Source organism: Tribolium madens, unplaced genomic scaffold (assembly GCF_015345945.1).
Source record: "Tribolium madens isolate multiple individuals breed KSU strain unplaced genomic scaffold, Tmad_KSU_1.1 Scaffold_1;HRSCAF=32;Tcas5.2_LG8, whole genome shotgun sequence".
In the NCBI taxonomy this organism is placed as follows: domain Eukaryota; kingdom Metazoa; phylum Arthropoda; class Insecta; order Coleoptera; family Tenebrionidae; genus Tribolium; species Tribolium madens.
In genome coordinates this window covers 7553382-7567766 of record NW_025400984.1, presented here as the reverse complement: position 1 = coordinate 7567766, position 14385 = coordinate 7553382, and the positions used below count along the sequence as shown (strand labels likewise).

The following is a 14385-nucleotide window of genomic DNA, read 5'->3' as shown; positions in this document are numbered from 1 at the left end:
ATTAACAACTTATGAAACTCGTCATTTTAAGTGAATACGACATTTTTAGATAATTTAGAAAAAAAAACGCAAAAAAAAGGATACCTACTCGTTCAGCTAAAAAAGCTGTAGTTCGAATCATCGTTTCAACAAATCACAAATTTGTACTCAACACAAATTTTTATTAAACTATACATTATGTATTCAGTTCCATCATTGTGCTTCTAAGAAACTCAATTGGTACATAGTTAAAGCACAAATTTTAAGCTTTGTTAGTTACATAATAATATAATAATAATAAATGTTAAATTAATCAAAATAAAAGTTCAAAATAATCGCATTAAGCAGTAAGATGACACAAGATTCAATCTGGATCTGGGCTGAATTAACATTGCAAAGATCTCTCTCACAATAAAAACAGTAATCATTGGAGTTTGTCTTATTCCTATTGACGGCATCACATAGTTCTATAAATTCTTTATCGTTAGGAATACATTCTTTTTGAACCGTACCTTAAACACAAAAATGTAGCAAAATACCAAAATATAATAATTTCAATGCTCACGTAAACATACCATTAGATTTTAGATGTAGACAAAGATAATGCTCTGTGCTGTCCAACGAGCAATTTGACCGTTCCCAAGTATTAGGTGTTTTCCCACAGTCAAAGCAAGTGTAACATTCCAAACGCACACCCAAAGCTAAAAAAATTATTTGTATGAGAGTGGGACAAAATAATGTGCAAACTTACTTGCAGAAATAAGGAATAAAAATGTTACATATGTAAAATATTTCATTTTTGTGTGGGAAAACACACTCAGAGAATAAGAATGAAAAACTTGAACTAATTTTACTAAGGAATAAATTTCTGTTATATGATATCACAAATAGTGTGTAAAATGACTAGTTTGAGTTAGACAAAGATGGACGATTTTAATCTGCATACACTGTTTTTGACGTCTGTGTATCAAAACATCAAATTAATGCAGACGACTTGATCCACAAGTTAAATATTCTACAGAAGCATTCATCTGTTTAACTTTGATAAATATTAGGTTCAGTATTTCTCATGTATTGTCGTCCATTTTGTTTTAAGTAAGTAGTAGAAATTATAGGGTGTTTTTGGACGGGTTAATACAAAAACACAATTTTCCGGCAACGTTTCGATTTTTTATTTAAATCTTCCTCAGGCCGTCACTTAGACTTGGTCCGTAATAATTAACGGAAGATTTGAATAAAAAATCGAAATGTGGTGTTTTTATACTACTACATAATGAAGTTTATACATAGTGTTATTTATCTTATTTTTACCCAAAAACACTTTTTATGACTCATAACAAGATAAGATTGTTCATTTTATTATTGTAACACTTTTGCGACTTTATAGTTAAACACTTTATAATGACACTAAAAACAATTTTTTGTTGCTTTATTTTGTAACACTTGCTTTTGGTAGTTCGCGATTGTGTTACTACTCCTGTGACTGTCACGATTGTGATTCGTCAATAACGCAGCAAGAATGCCCAAATAGCGATGACTTGTGTTACACTATGAAAGTTACATCAGGTAACTTTTATTATTTAAATATTATTAAATAAATACAGAGTGGTTATAAATGATTTTCATCTAGCCAGCTTTGGAATTTTTTTGCATGTAATTTTATTTGTGCCGCTCTAATTTTTTGAAAGCTCTAGTTCTGTCATTAGTGTCACTTATTAATTAATAATAAATTGTTGTTAATTAAACTTTTATTGTTTCAACTAATTTCCAATAATAATTAATAATAATGTATACTTTGGAAGAAAACAAGTTTATAATTGAAGTCTATTTTCGAAGTGGACGCTTAGTAAACGGCGATTTTTCAATTTTGAGTTAAAACAAGCAAGTACCCCTATTTTCGTAAAGCGGCATTTTTTTTTCATGGAAAATTCACAGCTGGCTAGATGAAAATCATTTATAATCACTCTGTATTATTTAAATTGTCATAATTGTAACACATGGATTTTAGGTGCAGTTACAAAAGGATGTATCAGCCCTGATTTGACTTCCATTGTTTGTAACAAACAAGACAACTGCTTGGTCTGTGACGGCAATTATTGTAACTCTTCCACTAATCATTTTCTTGCGTTACCAACACTAGTAGCAGTAACACTCGGATTTAAATTGTTATTTTAAAAAATGTAAAAAAAAGAAAGAAAGATTTATGATTACCAACAACCAGAAAACAATCTAAAATTACAACCAATAAAGAGATTAAAAGCAATAAAATTGTGAAAAGAGTAATTATTTTATAGCCCTTTTATGTGTAAACCGATAAAAGTAAATTACCACAATTCACTGACTAGAAGCCCTCACAATGTATCCACCACAAATTGTATTTTTTCTAACACTAGTGCCCTTATTTTTAACCCAAAATTCAAAAAAGTGTTATTCATGCCAAGGCAACTGTACTTCAACAAGTGACGTAACAGAGTGCTCAAGCCCTGACGACAAATGTTTTGCTTTCGAATTTTCACGTAAGAGTAAAACTTGTAACCACGATGATGGTTACAAAATTTTGTAGAAAACGGCATTGTTGTCCAATCCAAAGGCTGTCTCAGTCCTAATCTCGCCGAGTCTTTGTGTAACGACAATTCAAAGTGTTACACTTGCGATTACGACCTGTGTAACACCATTACAGACCCTGGAGTCAAAGAATGTTATGTCTGTATTGACGAATGCCTCGAACCTCCCCAACAACACAATTGTCAAAAGGTCTTGACTGCAAGTGAAGGTCGGATTGTCAAGGCTGCTTGTCTTAGTTACGAAATTAAAAATGGAGACGAAGTTGCAATTTCTAAAGGCTGCATCCATGATGACAGTGCAATCAGATCGACTTGTCTCTATTCAAACACTTTATACCCGCAAGTAACTTGTAAAATTTGTGATAATGACCTTTGTAACGGCAAAGAAATTCCTGACGAAGACAGTTTTGTCGAAGAGTGTTACTATTGTAACCAAGTTTGTGATGGACCGTTGCAAACACAAAAATGTGTGGATGTTGTCGGACAAGGAGTCAGCACTAAATGTGCAGCTCTTGAAGTTACTTATGGTCAGTTTTCTCTCGCGGTTACAAAAGTTACAATCTTTTTTAGGGAGTGAGAAATATGAGTTTCGAGGTTGTGTCGAAGATAATGCCCAAATCCAGGCTAATTGTACTCTTCTGAATCAAATTGGCGGTAACTGTACACTTTGTGACACGAATTTGTGTAACAGCAATCACAAAGAAATTAATTCCGTTGATGAGTGTTACCATTGTGAAACGGATTGTGATGAAGTTGAAATACTTAAATGTAAAGATGTTTTGGGAGATAAAGCTGCCAAATGTATTGCAGCTGTGATAATTGACGGTAAGTTGTGTTGTAGTTTTGACATTTGATCTTGTATAACAGATAAATATTTTCCAGAAGATGAAAAAATTGAGTGGAGAGGTTGTGTTGAAGATAGTGAAGAAAATAGAAATGATTGTGACACTATTAAGGAACAAGGAGGTAATTGTACAATTTGTGACACTAATTTGTGTAATCATAAGGAAAATGGCGGTGGCGATGATGACACAAGTGAAGAAGAAGAAAATAACTCGAGTCTAAGAAATAAAACAACATTGTATGTTTTCTTAATTCTATTTTTAATAAAGTTTGCTTAAAGATTAATAAACAAATAAATTGCAAGAGATAAACTAAACAAAATGGCGGATCCCAACCTCATATTCTTCCCTCCATTACAAAGATCTTTATCACAAAAATAACAATTAATTCCATCGTAAACGTTAAATCTTTCACAAAAAATTTTTGCTTGATCTAAACTCATACACTGTTTTCGGACTAATATCTCTGAAACCAATGTTTTTTTTCTCTGTTTTTTTAGCAAGCTGTATTACCTGAATCACCCTGTATTGACACACATCTTGTTTCCAAATTCTCATACCTGTTCTCACACTTTTCTATGTACCACGAGTGCTGTTTACACTCGTCCAAACATCTGTAACACGTCAATTCACAAGAAACTGGAAAAAGTCACAGAAAAAAAATACAAAATCTGATATTCTTACTGTTTTGGAAAATATAGAATAGTAGTACGAGAGATAACAACATGTCGGTATTTTGTGTCAATGTTGTATAAGTAGATAAGATAACTGTGTTTGTCAAGAAGTGACAAATTTTACCTGAATTATTAATTATTAGGATGAAATGTCAAATATTTGCAAAATCGATTTTCTACGAAGAAACTTAGAAAGTTCAAAAAAAAATTAATAAAAAAGTATGACAACAATTCGTACTAACGTGAACGTCAAATATTATTATTATTTATTATCATTATCGATGTTGTAAAATAATAAAATACAGTTTTTTACAGTCCTAGTAATAAAGTAGCATTACTTGTAAATATATTTAGTGGTAAAATGGTAAACGTAGCCTTCGTGTCAATTTTTTTAGTTTCAATTTATTGTCAAAGTACGAATTTTTTTTCAAATGTTGTCTCCAAAACAATTTCTTAGTTTTTTAGCCCTTGCAGTTGAAGAATGTTATGTCTGTCTCGACCAATGCACAGAGGTCCAAGTCCATAAATGTAAAGACGATTTTTCAAAACATGTCAAAATGAACTGTTTCACCATTGAAGTTATTTTTCGTAATTCAAAAACTCTGGATTTCTTTCTTTTTTATTAACTGTTACAGACGACACAAAAACGGTTGAAAAAGGTTGCCTTCCGACTGAAACAGTTGAAAATGCCTGTAAAAAAGTGAACCAAATTGAAGGAACAACTTGTACCACTTGTGACAGTAATTTATGCAATGAAGGTTCCAGGGGAGAAATGGTTAAACCAGTTCTAACAATCGTGATTTCCCTAACTTTAATGTTTTTCACTAATGTTTAAACAATAAGTTTACGATTTGGCTATTTAGTGGTTAAATTATAACTGCCGAGAGGTTTGCGACTAGACTATTTTAACTTTTCAGGTTTTTAATAAAAAAATATGTTAATGAAAACAAATGTTATACTGAAATAAAGTGGGAAATTATAGGAGTGAGCCGTTGAAATATTACAATCACGCGTTTTGCATAAACTACAATACGAAAGCTCAAAACTGTGGTTTAATCGTTCGAAAACTGTAATCGCCCAATTCTGCCAATGTTGACAAGGACTTTCGTAATCCGCAAGTTGTCTGAACATGCAACTTTTAAACGTTCCATTTACTGTAAGTTCTTGATTAGAAGCTTAAAAGCAATTAGTTGCAAATTAATTAAAAGTGTGTAAACTCACGCTGTGTCTTATTATTAGAAAACATGTCTGAAAAGTAATAGTAACTTTCCAAGCACAGCGTTTTCACGTTTTTCTCGTACAACGCAGGCGTATAAAAGTACTTGATGTAGGAACGGTCGATTTTAGGTACTTTGAAAAATGAGTATTGCATTTTTTTATTTATCATAAAGTTATCACAATCCATTTTCAGCGGATTGATTGCTTTGTCGTTTTTTAAACAATTTTCAGTTGTGTCTGCACAAAAGTAACAACTCCGTACACAAAAAACTGCAAGAAAATCGAATCAAAAAAAAAGTCAGTTTTAATACCAACCTGAAATGACGAATAGATTTAAGATAAATGAAATAAAAATCAGCATTTTGACAGGTGACATTTAAATTTGGCACCACAGATCTTCGATAATAGACAATAATTATCAACACTGTAATTACACAAAAAAATTTATTTCAACAATAGGCGATTAAAAATGAAACACATTTAGACAAATAACTAGATTTAGTACGATAAGACCCAAGGAGAGTGTTAATCCGGCGGCACCGCCCCCCACGTCGTCCACGTTGCACTCCTTTTCTGCACAAGTAACGCAATTGGTGACATTACCGTTCTTCAGCGACTCTTTGAGGTATTCACAGGAGGAGATGATGGTGTTTGTTTTTTCGACGCACCCCCGGTAAACCCCCGTCTCTTGATTGTCCTCCCCAACGAAGTAGAGGGAGAAACATTCAAACGTGTTTTCTTCGAAATTGCCTCGAGGATTGATGTCCAGTTTATCGATGTCGCTTATTGATTTCTTAAGGCCAGTTCTTGCTGTTGGTTCAGTGCTGCAAGTAGTGGTTTTGATGTTGTTTGCGTCTGGCGATAAGCATTTAGTTTTGTCAGTGGGGATGCAGTCATAGCACGCGAGGTCGGCTTTGACTGGAAATTGCAATTTTTTAGTTGGATGGAAAGAGTAGAAGACTTACTACCTGTAGCAAAAGTGATAAAAGGCAACAAAAATAGGATGAAAGTATTCATGATCATGGTTTTTGGCACACTGATTCGATTTGTGTGTGTAATCGAGATAATTTTTATCTTATTTTTAAATGCTATGCCTTCTTATAGATAAATACATACCTGTAACAAAACAAGTGTTTGAAAGATCGATTGTGAACGAACCATAGTATTGAAAGATATTAATCTGATTTTTGACACCTAGCCGAAAAATTATGGTCCGTTCACAACACACTCATATCACCGCCAACTATGACGCCAAGTTTTTTTAGAAATTGAGACATGAGAGGTAACATTATTCCACTAAAATTCTGATAACAACAAAATACCTGAAAAACTATTGTTATGGAGTTACTTGGGTTAGAGCTCAAACCCTACTCCTTAATTGAAATGATTGAGTGAGCCTGTGAAAATGAGACACCAGCGTTTAGTCTAACTATTTTAATGCCTTCGATTCTGCGGTTATGTACAGCGTGCTGCATTTTGGATGTTCGAATAGGGAATCTCCGAAACTAAGAGGTTTAGCCAAAAACGAGTAATACATTCTGGGGCTCATTTTTTGAGAAAATAATATTGGTTAAAACCGCATCCCGCTACCGTCTTTTGTTTTCGACTTATAGACAAAAGTTGACATTTTGGCGAAATCTAAAAAATTTATATCTTCGTTATTATAGAAGATACGGATTTGAAATAAAGACTTTATACAGGCACTTTTTTACGAGGAATTTAACAATGTAGTTAACATTTTTTTTTCAGTTATTAGTTTAGCCGTAATAAGATAAACTTGTATTTTTTTTAATGGAAATCATAGCCGGCTATGGCAATTTTGAAAAGCTAATTTTTTTCTGATCTAAAAAATATATATTTGTAACAAAATATTTTTTTATAAATATACTTAACAAGTGAAATACATATTTTGTGTGATAATAGCTGGCCATGGAAAAACTATTTCACTCCAAATGTGTAAATAATAATCAATATGAGTTTTGTGAACTGTAAAATAGATGAAAAAATAGATAAAATTATAAAGATTTAAAAAATACGATACGGTAGAAACATTGAACAAATATCCGAGCGCCTCAGAACAAAATTATTACATATTTTTAAAAAATCCAAAAATAGGAAAAACAAATGTGTCAACAGTCAACACAATTAGAAAAAATATTTTTTTGGTGATCTAATGGAGGTAGGATAACGTTCCACATAGAGGGAATTTGGGTATTTGAATAGCCATATCGTCATTTTTGTGTCATATAAAATATATTTTATTTGAAGAATTAAAGCGGCTTTTTTTTACAACACTCTATGTATCACTAGAAGTTACAATGGTAATGTTAGCTTGTTTAGAAACAAAGAAATGTTATTAGTCGCCAATAAGTTGATTTACGATTTATTTTGCATTTTTTTCATTACTTAATACTATGAAATCTCTTTCATTAGTGACACTGGTTGAATAATATAGCTTAAATCCTTTTAGTTGAAGATGCAACATTTTTTCATGGCCAACTGCGAACAAAAATCAAAAATAATTTTTTGCTAAAAATGTATTATAATAATTTGTTACAATTATATATTTTTTAGATAAGAAAAAAACAAGCTTTTTAAAAATGACATAGCCATCTATGATTCCCGTTTAAAAAATACAGGTTTATTTTATTACGGCTAAACAAACAACTGAAAAAAATTGTTAACTACATTATTAAATTCTACGTAAAAAAGTGCCTATATAATGTCTTTATTTCAAATCTGTGTCTTCCATAATAACGAAGACATGAATTTTTTTAGATTTCGCTAACATGTCAATTTTTGTCTATAAGTCGAAAACAAAAGACGATAGCGGGATGCGGTTTTAACCAATATTATTTTCTCAAAAAATGAGCCCCAGAATGTATTACTCGTTTTGGGCTAAACCCCTTAGTTTCGGAGATTCTCTATTCGGACATCCACAATGCAGCACCCTGTACATAAAGCAGCTGACTGTTTTTCAGGTAGTCATCCCCATCCAGCCTAACTACTTGCCCTGCGAAGGTGGGGTTCACTATTTTTTTTTAATACACAACACCTTCCCCCTAAAAAAAATTTTTCGCAGAGCGTAAATTTTTAATCATGAATGAGAAAAAAAAAGGACAAACCTAAAAACTAAATATTACAAAAAAAGGTAAAATATAAAATCCTAAAATGTAGGACAACCATTAAGAAAAAAAACAAAGAAAATTACCTAGTTTAAAAAAAATACTTAAAAAAATCTAACATGCAACCTAAGTATCGCAGACTAAGGCTAACAAAATTTAACACATTAAGTAAAGACAGTTTACATAAAAATTGAGAAACAAAAAAAAGATTACATAAAGTAAATAAAAGGAGATAGAAAACTATATACAATTTTAATCACAAAGGTGACACAAATGAACGGTTCTTCTTAAAATCTAGGTAGTGACCCTATTGTCGGTGTCCATAAAAGGACAATGCAGGAAAAGAAAACTTATTAATTAAATTTCTTAATTCTATTAAAGTGTACTTTCAATGGTTTTCTTTTTACTAAAATTGTGCAATTTACATCAGAGTCAAGAGATAAGACTTCCTAAGGAGAAGGACCATTATAGAGAGAGTGTGTAGCTTTTTAAAGGTTTCTAGGGTGTGACACTCATTAGTCAAAAGGACTTTATCATTCCATTAGTTTGAGGATGAAAACTAGTGCTGTTAATTTGTTTTATACCTAGTGTTTTGCAGGTTACTTTAAAGATCTTACTAAGAAAATTGGTACCTTGATCTGTCAACACTATGTCTGAACGAATTTTTTTCGAATAGTTTGGATGATGTTGTTATAAGAACCATCGGTACCTTAGTGTTTTTTGCATTTTTGTTTCTTTGGCATATGTTGAATTTTTTAATAAACTTTTTACGTCGCTATACATTTTTTCCATTTATGCTTTTCTCTGATTCGATTAAATGTTCTTACAACGCCGTGATGTCCATCAAGTGGAGTGACATGGTATTTGTTAAAAATCGTGTTTATTTCATTTTGTGTTAAGTTTTTATTATAATTACGAGTACCATGAAAAATAGTTAACTTAATATCCGAACCTTTTAAGATATACCTGAACATAACACGTACGTAGTGAATTTTTATTCCTCCATTCTTACATGTTGAGCTCGAAAAAGCAAGTTTATTGATTTTTTTTGAAATACAAAATTCTCTTAATTTGAGGAGACAATAGAAAATATCTTCATATTCTGATTTTATGTTAGCTGAGTTACGAGTGATCAGGTAAATGAAAAATTGGTTACTATCATTAAAATAAACTATGTTGCGGACACTTGGATTTTGAGTCTGTAATTGAGTTTTGTCTTTATAATCAATTTGTAAACTTAAATTTTTATCTGAAAAATATACAGAGTGTCCCACAGAGTATGGTATATATTTAAATCTTGCATTATGCAAACCCTGAACATACCTTTAAGCCAAAAATTATTGAGAAAAAAAATGACCTCATTCAAACCACTCAAATGCACTCACTAAAATCGACCACTAATCTCCAGCGTTTATTCCTATTTGCATCAGGTTTTTTAGTAGACTGGGTACGGTTGAAACACTTTAGCTTTTTATCATCCATAGCATTGCCATAAATAAGTCAAGGGATGATGTAGATATGTTAAACAAGAGAGCGGGTTTTTATCTAGTAATGGCCAATACCGTTTAAGTAAAAATAAAATTATTTTTAGTGTAATAACAAATTTAAACAAGGAAGGTAATTTGTTTCAACCGTCCTCATACCAGGGGCGGTTGAAACAGTGATTGGGGTCAGTTGAAACACATGCAAATAATTCAAAATAATTTTATAGCATGCTTCATTTATTATTTATTTCAATTTTAAGAATAATTATGGCACCGCTCCACAATGTTTAAAGATTCAACTTAACAATATTTCTAATTAGCCACTAGTGTTTTTTTAAGGCGTACAACTTAAAATATATATAATCAGTAGTCTTTGACAATATGAATAGTTATATTATTATTATACACTATGTACTTATCCAAACAATATAAATCAACAGCATTTTCTTTTTACAAATAAAGTACTAAAATATCACTTCGACTAGAAAAAATATTTGAGACCAAACTAAAAAAAATATTAATATCAGTAATGTAACTGATTTTGATAATAATAAATCAAACAAAAATACTACATAGCTAAGATCACCTTCTGTGCACTCTTCGTAAGCCCATAGTTTACAATTTCTGCATTAGGTATATCCATTTTTCTCCGGGTCTGCTCTCTGAATATTACGACAGGAAAACAAGGCAGTAGCACTCCTCTTCCTCGGATGACAATGATTATTGTTGTTTACTGGAAAATAAAATAATATATTGTTTCAACCGTGCCCAGAAAAAATGTTTCAACCGTCCCAACCCCCCCATTAGGTACAAAACAATTTATAACAATAATTTCGCCTTAAAACTAATCACTCTGTCACAGGGCCGTAACCAGGATTTTATTTCGGGAGGGGTTTCTTGTTGGTCCATGAAAATGAATGAAATGAAAGAAGGCGGATTAAAAATCAAAAATCTCTAAGTACACGTTTTTATTTTACATTTAAATAAGAGATCCTAATTAAACATAAAAAAATACAAATTAACTCACAAAAGTAACAAAAAATAAAATAAATTTTTATTAATTATATATTTTATATAATTTGATATAATTTGATAGTTTTTTTTATAAATAAAGGTCTTTTGTGTTTTTCCGATACACTTTACGGATTTTTAGTAAAAATCGGATTAAAAATTTATGTTACCCACCATATACAGCATAAAAATTAAAAATTAAATTTGTTTTACCGTTTAGGACGCCCTTGATTAAAAATTTTGTTATTTGGCATTTGTTTAGGTGTACATATGAAGGTACCAAATTTTATAATTTTATTTATTCTGAAATATTAGAAAAAACCCTTTAAAAAACGTACCTTTTTTGGGGGTTGTAGCTCCCTTTCATAGCATTTTTCGAAACACTTTTGTCTTAAAATTAAATATTCTATCAAATATTTAAATTTGTACCGAACAATAAAAATGAAACATAACACATGAAAAATTTTAAATTAACTCACTAAAATAACAAAAAAAACTAAACTTTTAACACTTATAACACTATATAACAAGGTGCTCAGCATTTCGGGGGGGGGGGGGGTTTAAACCCCCTAATCCCCCCCTTGGGTACGGCCCTGCTCTGTCACATTCTACAAGTTTCATTTCAAACACAAAAAAAATTCAATACTCTTTCTTTAGTAAAAGTCATAATAACTGCAAAAATCTTCGAACAAAAATTCTTATTTTTGCTCAACAAAACACAATAAGACCTCTTATAAAAAATTGCAGGGCGCTGTGAGCAACTCAAAAGCAAACTCAAGTTTGTGTTCGTACTTGTTGTCTGCTTCATTTGGCCCTTGCACCTCTTTCTTACCCCAAACGTCTACCCTATATATCATTGAAATCCATAAAATAATGAAATAAAATTTTTAACAAAAAAAAAGTAAAACTGAACGACACCAAAACCAAAGAACGTAAATTTGTTCCAGTTCAAATTGATCAAATGATGAAATAACACAATTACTTTATTACAAGTGGTAATCAACCAATAAAGAGAAAAAAATTATCTACAACATGGTAAAAAAAAATTGAATTTTTGCTCACACCAACGAAACGAAGTGAACGTTTTTGGAAAAAAAAACAAGGTATGAATAATTTGTATGAATAATTTGTGTAAATAGTGCGACCCTTTTATTGATAAGATTATGGCTAAATACACATCATTTTGGCCAAACCCCATGTCTATTTCACTCAAACCCACAAAACCATCACCATGTCTAAATTCATTGCCCCGATTCTTGTACTGGCATTTTTCGCAGCAATAAGTAAGTTGTAAAAAACCAAAATTTTATAAAATCCCACTTGTTTCAGCTCTCGGTCTGAAATGTTACGACTGCGACCCCACTGTGCCTGGCCAATGTAAAGCCCCCGAAAAAGACAATGTCAAAGAGATCCATTGCGAAGATCTGGATACATCCAGTGTCCAAAAAGCCGTTCCTCGGCAATTTGAGAACGGTGAAGAGGGCGACTGGTCGTGTGTCAACTTTAAATTTGAAAGTAAGTGAAAAGAAAACTGTGATAAAATTTAATTTTCACGTTAGGTAAAAACGAAACCATGAGTGGTATATTCAGAGGATGCTACAAAAAAGAAAATGATTCGTTAAGTGTTTGCGATAAACTCAAGGCCGACGAAAGTAAAGATGACGGTGATAGCGTACAATCTTGTAAAGAGTGCAGGGATGATCTGTGTAATGTTGGGTCACCAGATGGGGCTGCCAGTTACACCCTCTCAATGACGGCGTTTTTAGGAGCTAGTGTTTGCTTTTATTTCTCAAATTTTTAATTTTTTATAAAGCGATTTATTAATAAACTTTTTGACAATGTCCGCCGCGTATCATTAAACAAATACTCCAACATTAAATAATATACCTATTTTATCACTACATGCCTAAATGATTTTTAGAAGAACAATATTAGTAATCTCTTAGGTTCAAAAATAACAGTAAAATTCAAGTTATTTATCTTTTAAATAACTTTGGATTTTTTATCTTTTTGACTGCAATACCTATGCTAAAATATACAGTTCTAAAGTTTGAAATTTCTTCTTTAAAGTAGTGAAAATTGTAATTTAAAGATTAGTGGTTTTGGTGTAATACCTACAATTTTTAACAGGAGCGTGTTTTTGTCAAAGCAATCAAATCATTTTAAGAACTATAAGCAAAACTGATCAATAAATGTTTTGCTGCAGAAAACGTCAATACAGGGTGTCCGACGTAAGAAATTCGGGTCTAATATCTCTGTTATTTGCCAATGAATTTTGGAAATTCCTAACATCTATCAATGAAATCTATAAAATAATGAAATAAAATAGTAAGAAACAAAAAGTGAAACTGGAAGACACCAAAACACAACGTAAATTAATTTCAGTTAAAACTGATCAAATACATCATTTTATTACAAATTGCAATAAACAAACCATAATTTTGCACTTTAGTTTGCGACCTGCTGGTGAAATAATCTAAAATTTTTGGTAACAGCATAGAAAAATAAACGATTTTCTAGGAAAACACAAGATATATACAGGGTGCGCCAGGACTCGCGCCCCGGAAAAAACTGAATGACACCAAAACCAAAGAACGTAAATTTGTTCCAATTCAAATTGATCAAATAATACAATTACTTTATTACAAGTGGTAATAAACCAATAATTCTGTACTCTCGGAATATAAATTATTTAGGAATTTAAAAAGAAAAAATTTACCTAGAAGATGGTAAAAAAATTTAGAATTTTTGCTCATACAGTGAACGGTTTTTGTAAGAAAACGAAGGTACGAGTATGAATAATTTATGTAAACAGTTCGACCCTTTTATGATAAGATTGGTTAAATACACATCAATACACACCAAACCCCATGTCTAGTTCACTGAAACCCACAAAACCATCACCATGTCTAAATTCATTGCCCTAATCCTTGTCTTAGCTTTTTTCGCAACAATAAGTAAGTTGTACAAATCGTAAAAAAAACAAATTTTTATAAAATCTCACTTGTTTCAGCTTTTAGTCTTAAATGTTACAAATGCGATCCGGATTCGTCCGGCAAGTGCAAAACCCTCGACAATGATGATGAGTTTCCTTGCGAGAACCAAATAAAACCCAGTCCTCAAGTGGACGATTGGTCGTGTTACAGCATTTATTTCGAAAGTAAGTGAACGAAAAAGTGTGATAAAATTTAATTTTTCTTTAGGTAAAAGCAATAACCGCCGGAGTGGTATATACAGAGGGTGTCGCACAAAAAGAAAAGATTCGTCGAATGTGTGCGATACACTCAAGATCGAAGAAAGAAAAGGTGAAGGTGGTACCGTTGTGTCTTGTAAAGAGTGCAAAGAAGATCTGTGCAATGTTGGATCACCAGATGGAGCTGCCAGTTTAACCCTTTCAATAACGACATTCTTTATAGCTGTTGTGTGTTTCTATTTCTCGAATTTTTAATTTTTCATAAAATGATTTTTTAATAAACTTTTGCACAATA

At 31.6% G+C, this 14385-nt stretch overlaps 7 protein-coding genes across 9 annotated transcripts; 4 read left to right on the top strand and 3 right to left on the bottom strand.

The window, feature by feature from the left end:
• Window positions 1-146: 146 nt before the first annotated feature.
• Window positions 147-1572, bottom strand: LOC123004364. Its single transcript, XM_044397601.1, has 3 exons — window positions 731-1572; window positions 555-680; window positions 147-491 (listed from the first exon to the last, which is right to left on the bottom strand). The coding sequence occupies exons 1-3, from the start codon at window positions 774-776 to the stop codon at window positions 289-291; spliced, it is 375 nt and encodes a 124-aa protein (XP_044253536.1). The 5' UTR covers window positions 777-1572; the 3' UTR covers window positions 147-288.
• On the top strand, window positions 964-3692 carry LOC123004360 (uncharacterized skeletal organic matrix protein 2-like). 3 transcript variants are annotated; one of them, XM_044397595.1, is made up of 6 exons: window positions 964-1074; window positions 1436-1545; window positions 1988-2495; window positions 2543-3070; window positions 3114-3368; window positions 3426-3692. In XM_044397595.1, the coding sequence occupies exons 3-6, from the start codon at window positions 2336-2338 to the stop codon at window positions 3662-3664; spliced, it is 1182 nt and encodes a 393-aa protein (XP_044253530.1). In that variant the 5' UTR covers window positions 964-1074; window positions 1436-1545; window positions 1988-2335; the 3' UTR covers window positions 3665-3692. The 3 variants fall into 3 exon arrangements, with proteins under 3 accessions (XP_044253530.1, XP_044253531.1, XP_044253529.1); XM_044397596.1 differs by lacking the exon at window positions 964-1074 and having other exon boundaries at window positions 1339-1545; window positions 3429-3692; XM_044397594.1 differs by lacking the exon at window positions 964-1074 and having other exon boundaries at window positions 1343-1545.
• On the bottom strand, window positions 3626-5641 carry LOC123004370. Its single transcript, XM_044397607.1, is given in 6 exon segments — window positions 3626-3851; window positions 3899-3999; window positions 4184-4730; window positions 4789-5222; window positions 5254-5547; window positions 5593-5641. Coding segments are annotated over 3 exon segments (582 nt in total). The 5' UTR covers window positions 5639-5641; the 3' UTR covers window positions 3626-3851; window positions 3899-3999; window positions 4184-4730; window positions 4789-4980.
• LOC123004365 lies at window positions 4415-5047 on the top strand. The gene is made up of 3 exons (XM_044397602.1): window positions 4415-4472; window positions 4525-4647; window positions 4695-5047. The coding sequence occupies exons 1-3, from the start codon at window positions 4421-4423 to the stop codon at window positions 4892-4894; spliced, it is 375 nt and encodes a 124-aa protein (XP_044253537.1). The 5' UTR covers window positions 4415-4420; the 3' UTR covers window positions 4895-5047.
• Window positions 5642-5707: 66 nt separating the features above from the next.
• Window positions 5708-6386, bottom strand: LOC123004361. Its single transcript, XM_044397598.1, has 2 exons — window positions 6246-6386; window positions 5708-6195 (listed from the first exon to the last, which is right to left on the bottom strand). Exons 1-2 carry the CDS (start codon window positions 6298-6300, stop codon window positions 5741-5743), a joined length of 510 nt encoding a protein of 169 aa, XP_044253533.1. The 5' UTR covers window positions 6301-6386; the 3' UTR covers window positions 5708-5740.
• Window positions 6387-12045: 5659 nt separating this feature from the next.
• Window positions 12046-12738, top strand: LOC123003823. The gene is made up of 3 exons (XM_044396836.1): window positions 12046-12180; window positions 12227-12412; window positions 12457-12738. Exons 1-3 carry the CDS (start codon window positions 12129-12131, stop codon window positions 12696-12698), a joined length of 480 nt encoding a protein of 159 aa, XP_044252771.1. The 5' UTR covers window positions 12046-12128; the 3' UTR covers window positions 12699-12738.
• Window positions 12739-13744: 1006 nt separating this feature from the next.
• Window positions 13745-14385, top strand: LOC123003824. The gene is made up of 3 exons (XM_044396837.1): window positions 13745-13854; window positions 13911-14057; window positions 14101-14385. Exons 1-3 carry the CDS (start codon window positions 13803-13805, stop codon window positions 14343-14345), a joined length of 444 nt encoding a protein of 147 aa, XP_044252772.1. The 5' UTR covers window positions 13745-13802; the 3' UTR covers window positions 14346-14385.

Bases quoted from the DNA above. Each gene is read 5' to 3' on its own strand.
- LOC123003824 (XM_044396837.1), top strand. From the start codon at position 13,803: ATGTCTAAATTCATTGCCCTAATCCTTGTCTTAGCTTTTTTCGCAACA. The intron at 13,855-13,910 runs GTAAGTTGTACA...CACTTGTTTCAG, and splicing joins AGCTTTTTTCGCAACAATAA to CTTTTAGTCTTAAATGTTAC. The intron at 14,058-14,100 runs GTAAGTGAACGA...ATTTTTCTTTAG, and splicing joins TTACAGCATTTATTTCGAAA to GTAAAAGCAATAACCGCCGG.
- LOC123004365 (XM_044397602.1), top strand. From the start codon at position 4,421: ATGGTAAACGTAGCCTTCGTGTCAATTTTTTTAGTTTCAATTTATTGT. The intron at 4,473-4,524 runs GTACGAATTTTT...TTAGTTTTTTAG, and splicing joins AGTTTCAATTTATTGTCAAA to CCCTTGCAGTTGAAGAATGT. The intron at 4,648-4,694 runs GTAATTCAAAAA...TAACTGTTACAG, and splicing joins CACCATTGAAGTTATTTTTC to ACGACACAAAAACGGTTGAA.
- LOC123004361 (XM_044397598.1), bottom strand. From the start codon at position 6,300: ATGATCATGAATACTTTCATCCTATTTTTGTTGCCTTTTATCACTTTT. The intron at 6,196-6,245 runs GTAGTAAGTCTT...TGCAATTTCCAG, and splicing joins TTTTATCACTTTTGCTACAG to TCAAAGCCGACCTCGCGTGC.
- LOC123003823 (XM_044396836.1), top strand. From the start codon at position 12,129: ATGTCTAAATTCATTGCCCCGATTCTTGTACTGGCATTTTTCGCAGCA. The intron at 12,181-12,226 runs GTAAGTTGTAAA...CACTTGTTTCAG, and splicing joins GGCATTTTTCGCAGCAATAA to CTCTCGGTCTGAAATGTTAC. The intron at 12,413-12,456 runs GTAAGTGAAAAG...TTTTCACGTTAG, and splicing joins TGTCAACTTTAAATTTGAAA to GTAAAAACGAAACCATGAGT.
- LOC123004364 (XM_044397601.1), bottom strand. From the start codon at position 776: ATGAAATATTTTACATATGTAACATTTTTATTCCTTATTTCTGCAA. The intron at 681-730 runs GTAAGTTTGCAC...TAATTTTTTTAG, and splicing joins TTTATTCCTTATTTCTGCAA to CTTTGGGTGTGCGTTTGGAA. The intron at 492-554 runs GTATGTTTACGT...TTTGTGTTTAAG, and splicing joins TCTACATCTAAAATCTAATG to GTACGGTTCAAAAAGAATGT.
- LOC123004360 (XM_044397595.1), top strand. From the start codon at position 2,336: ATGTATCCACCACAAATTGTATTTTTTCTAACACTAGTGCCCTTATTT. The intron at 3,071-3,113 runs GTCAGTTTTCTC...AATCTTTTTTAG, and splicing joins AGCTCTTGAAGTTACTTATG to GGAGTGAGAAATATGAGTTT. The intron at 3,369-3,425 runs GTAAGTTGTGTT...AATATTTTCCAG, and splicing joins TGCAGCTGTGATAATTGACG to AAGATGAAAAAATTGAGTGG.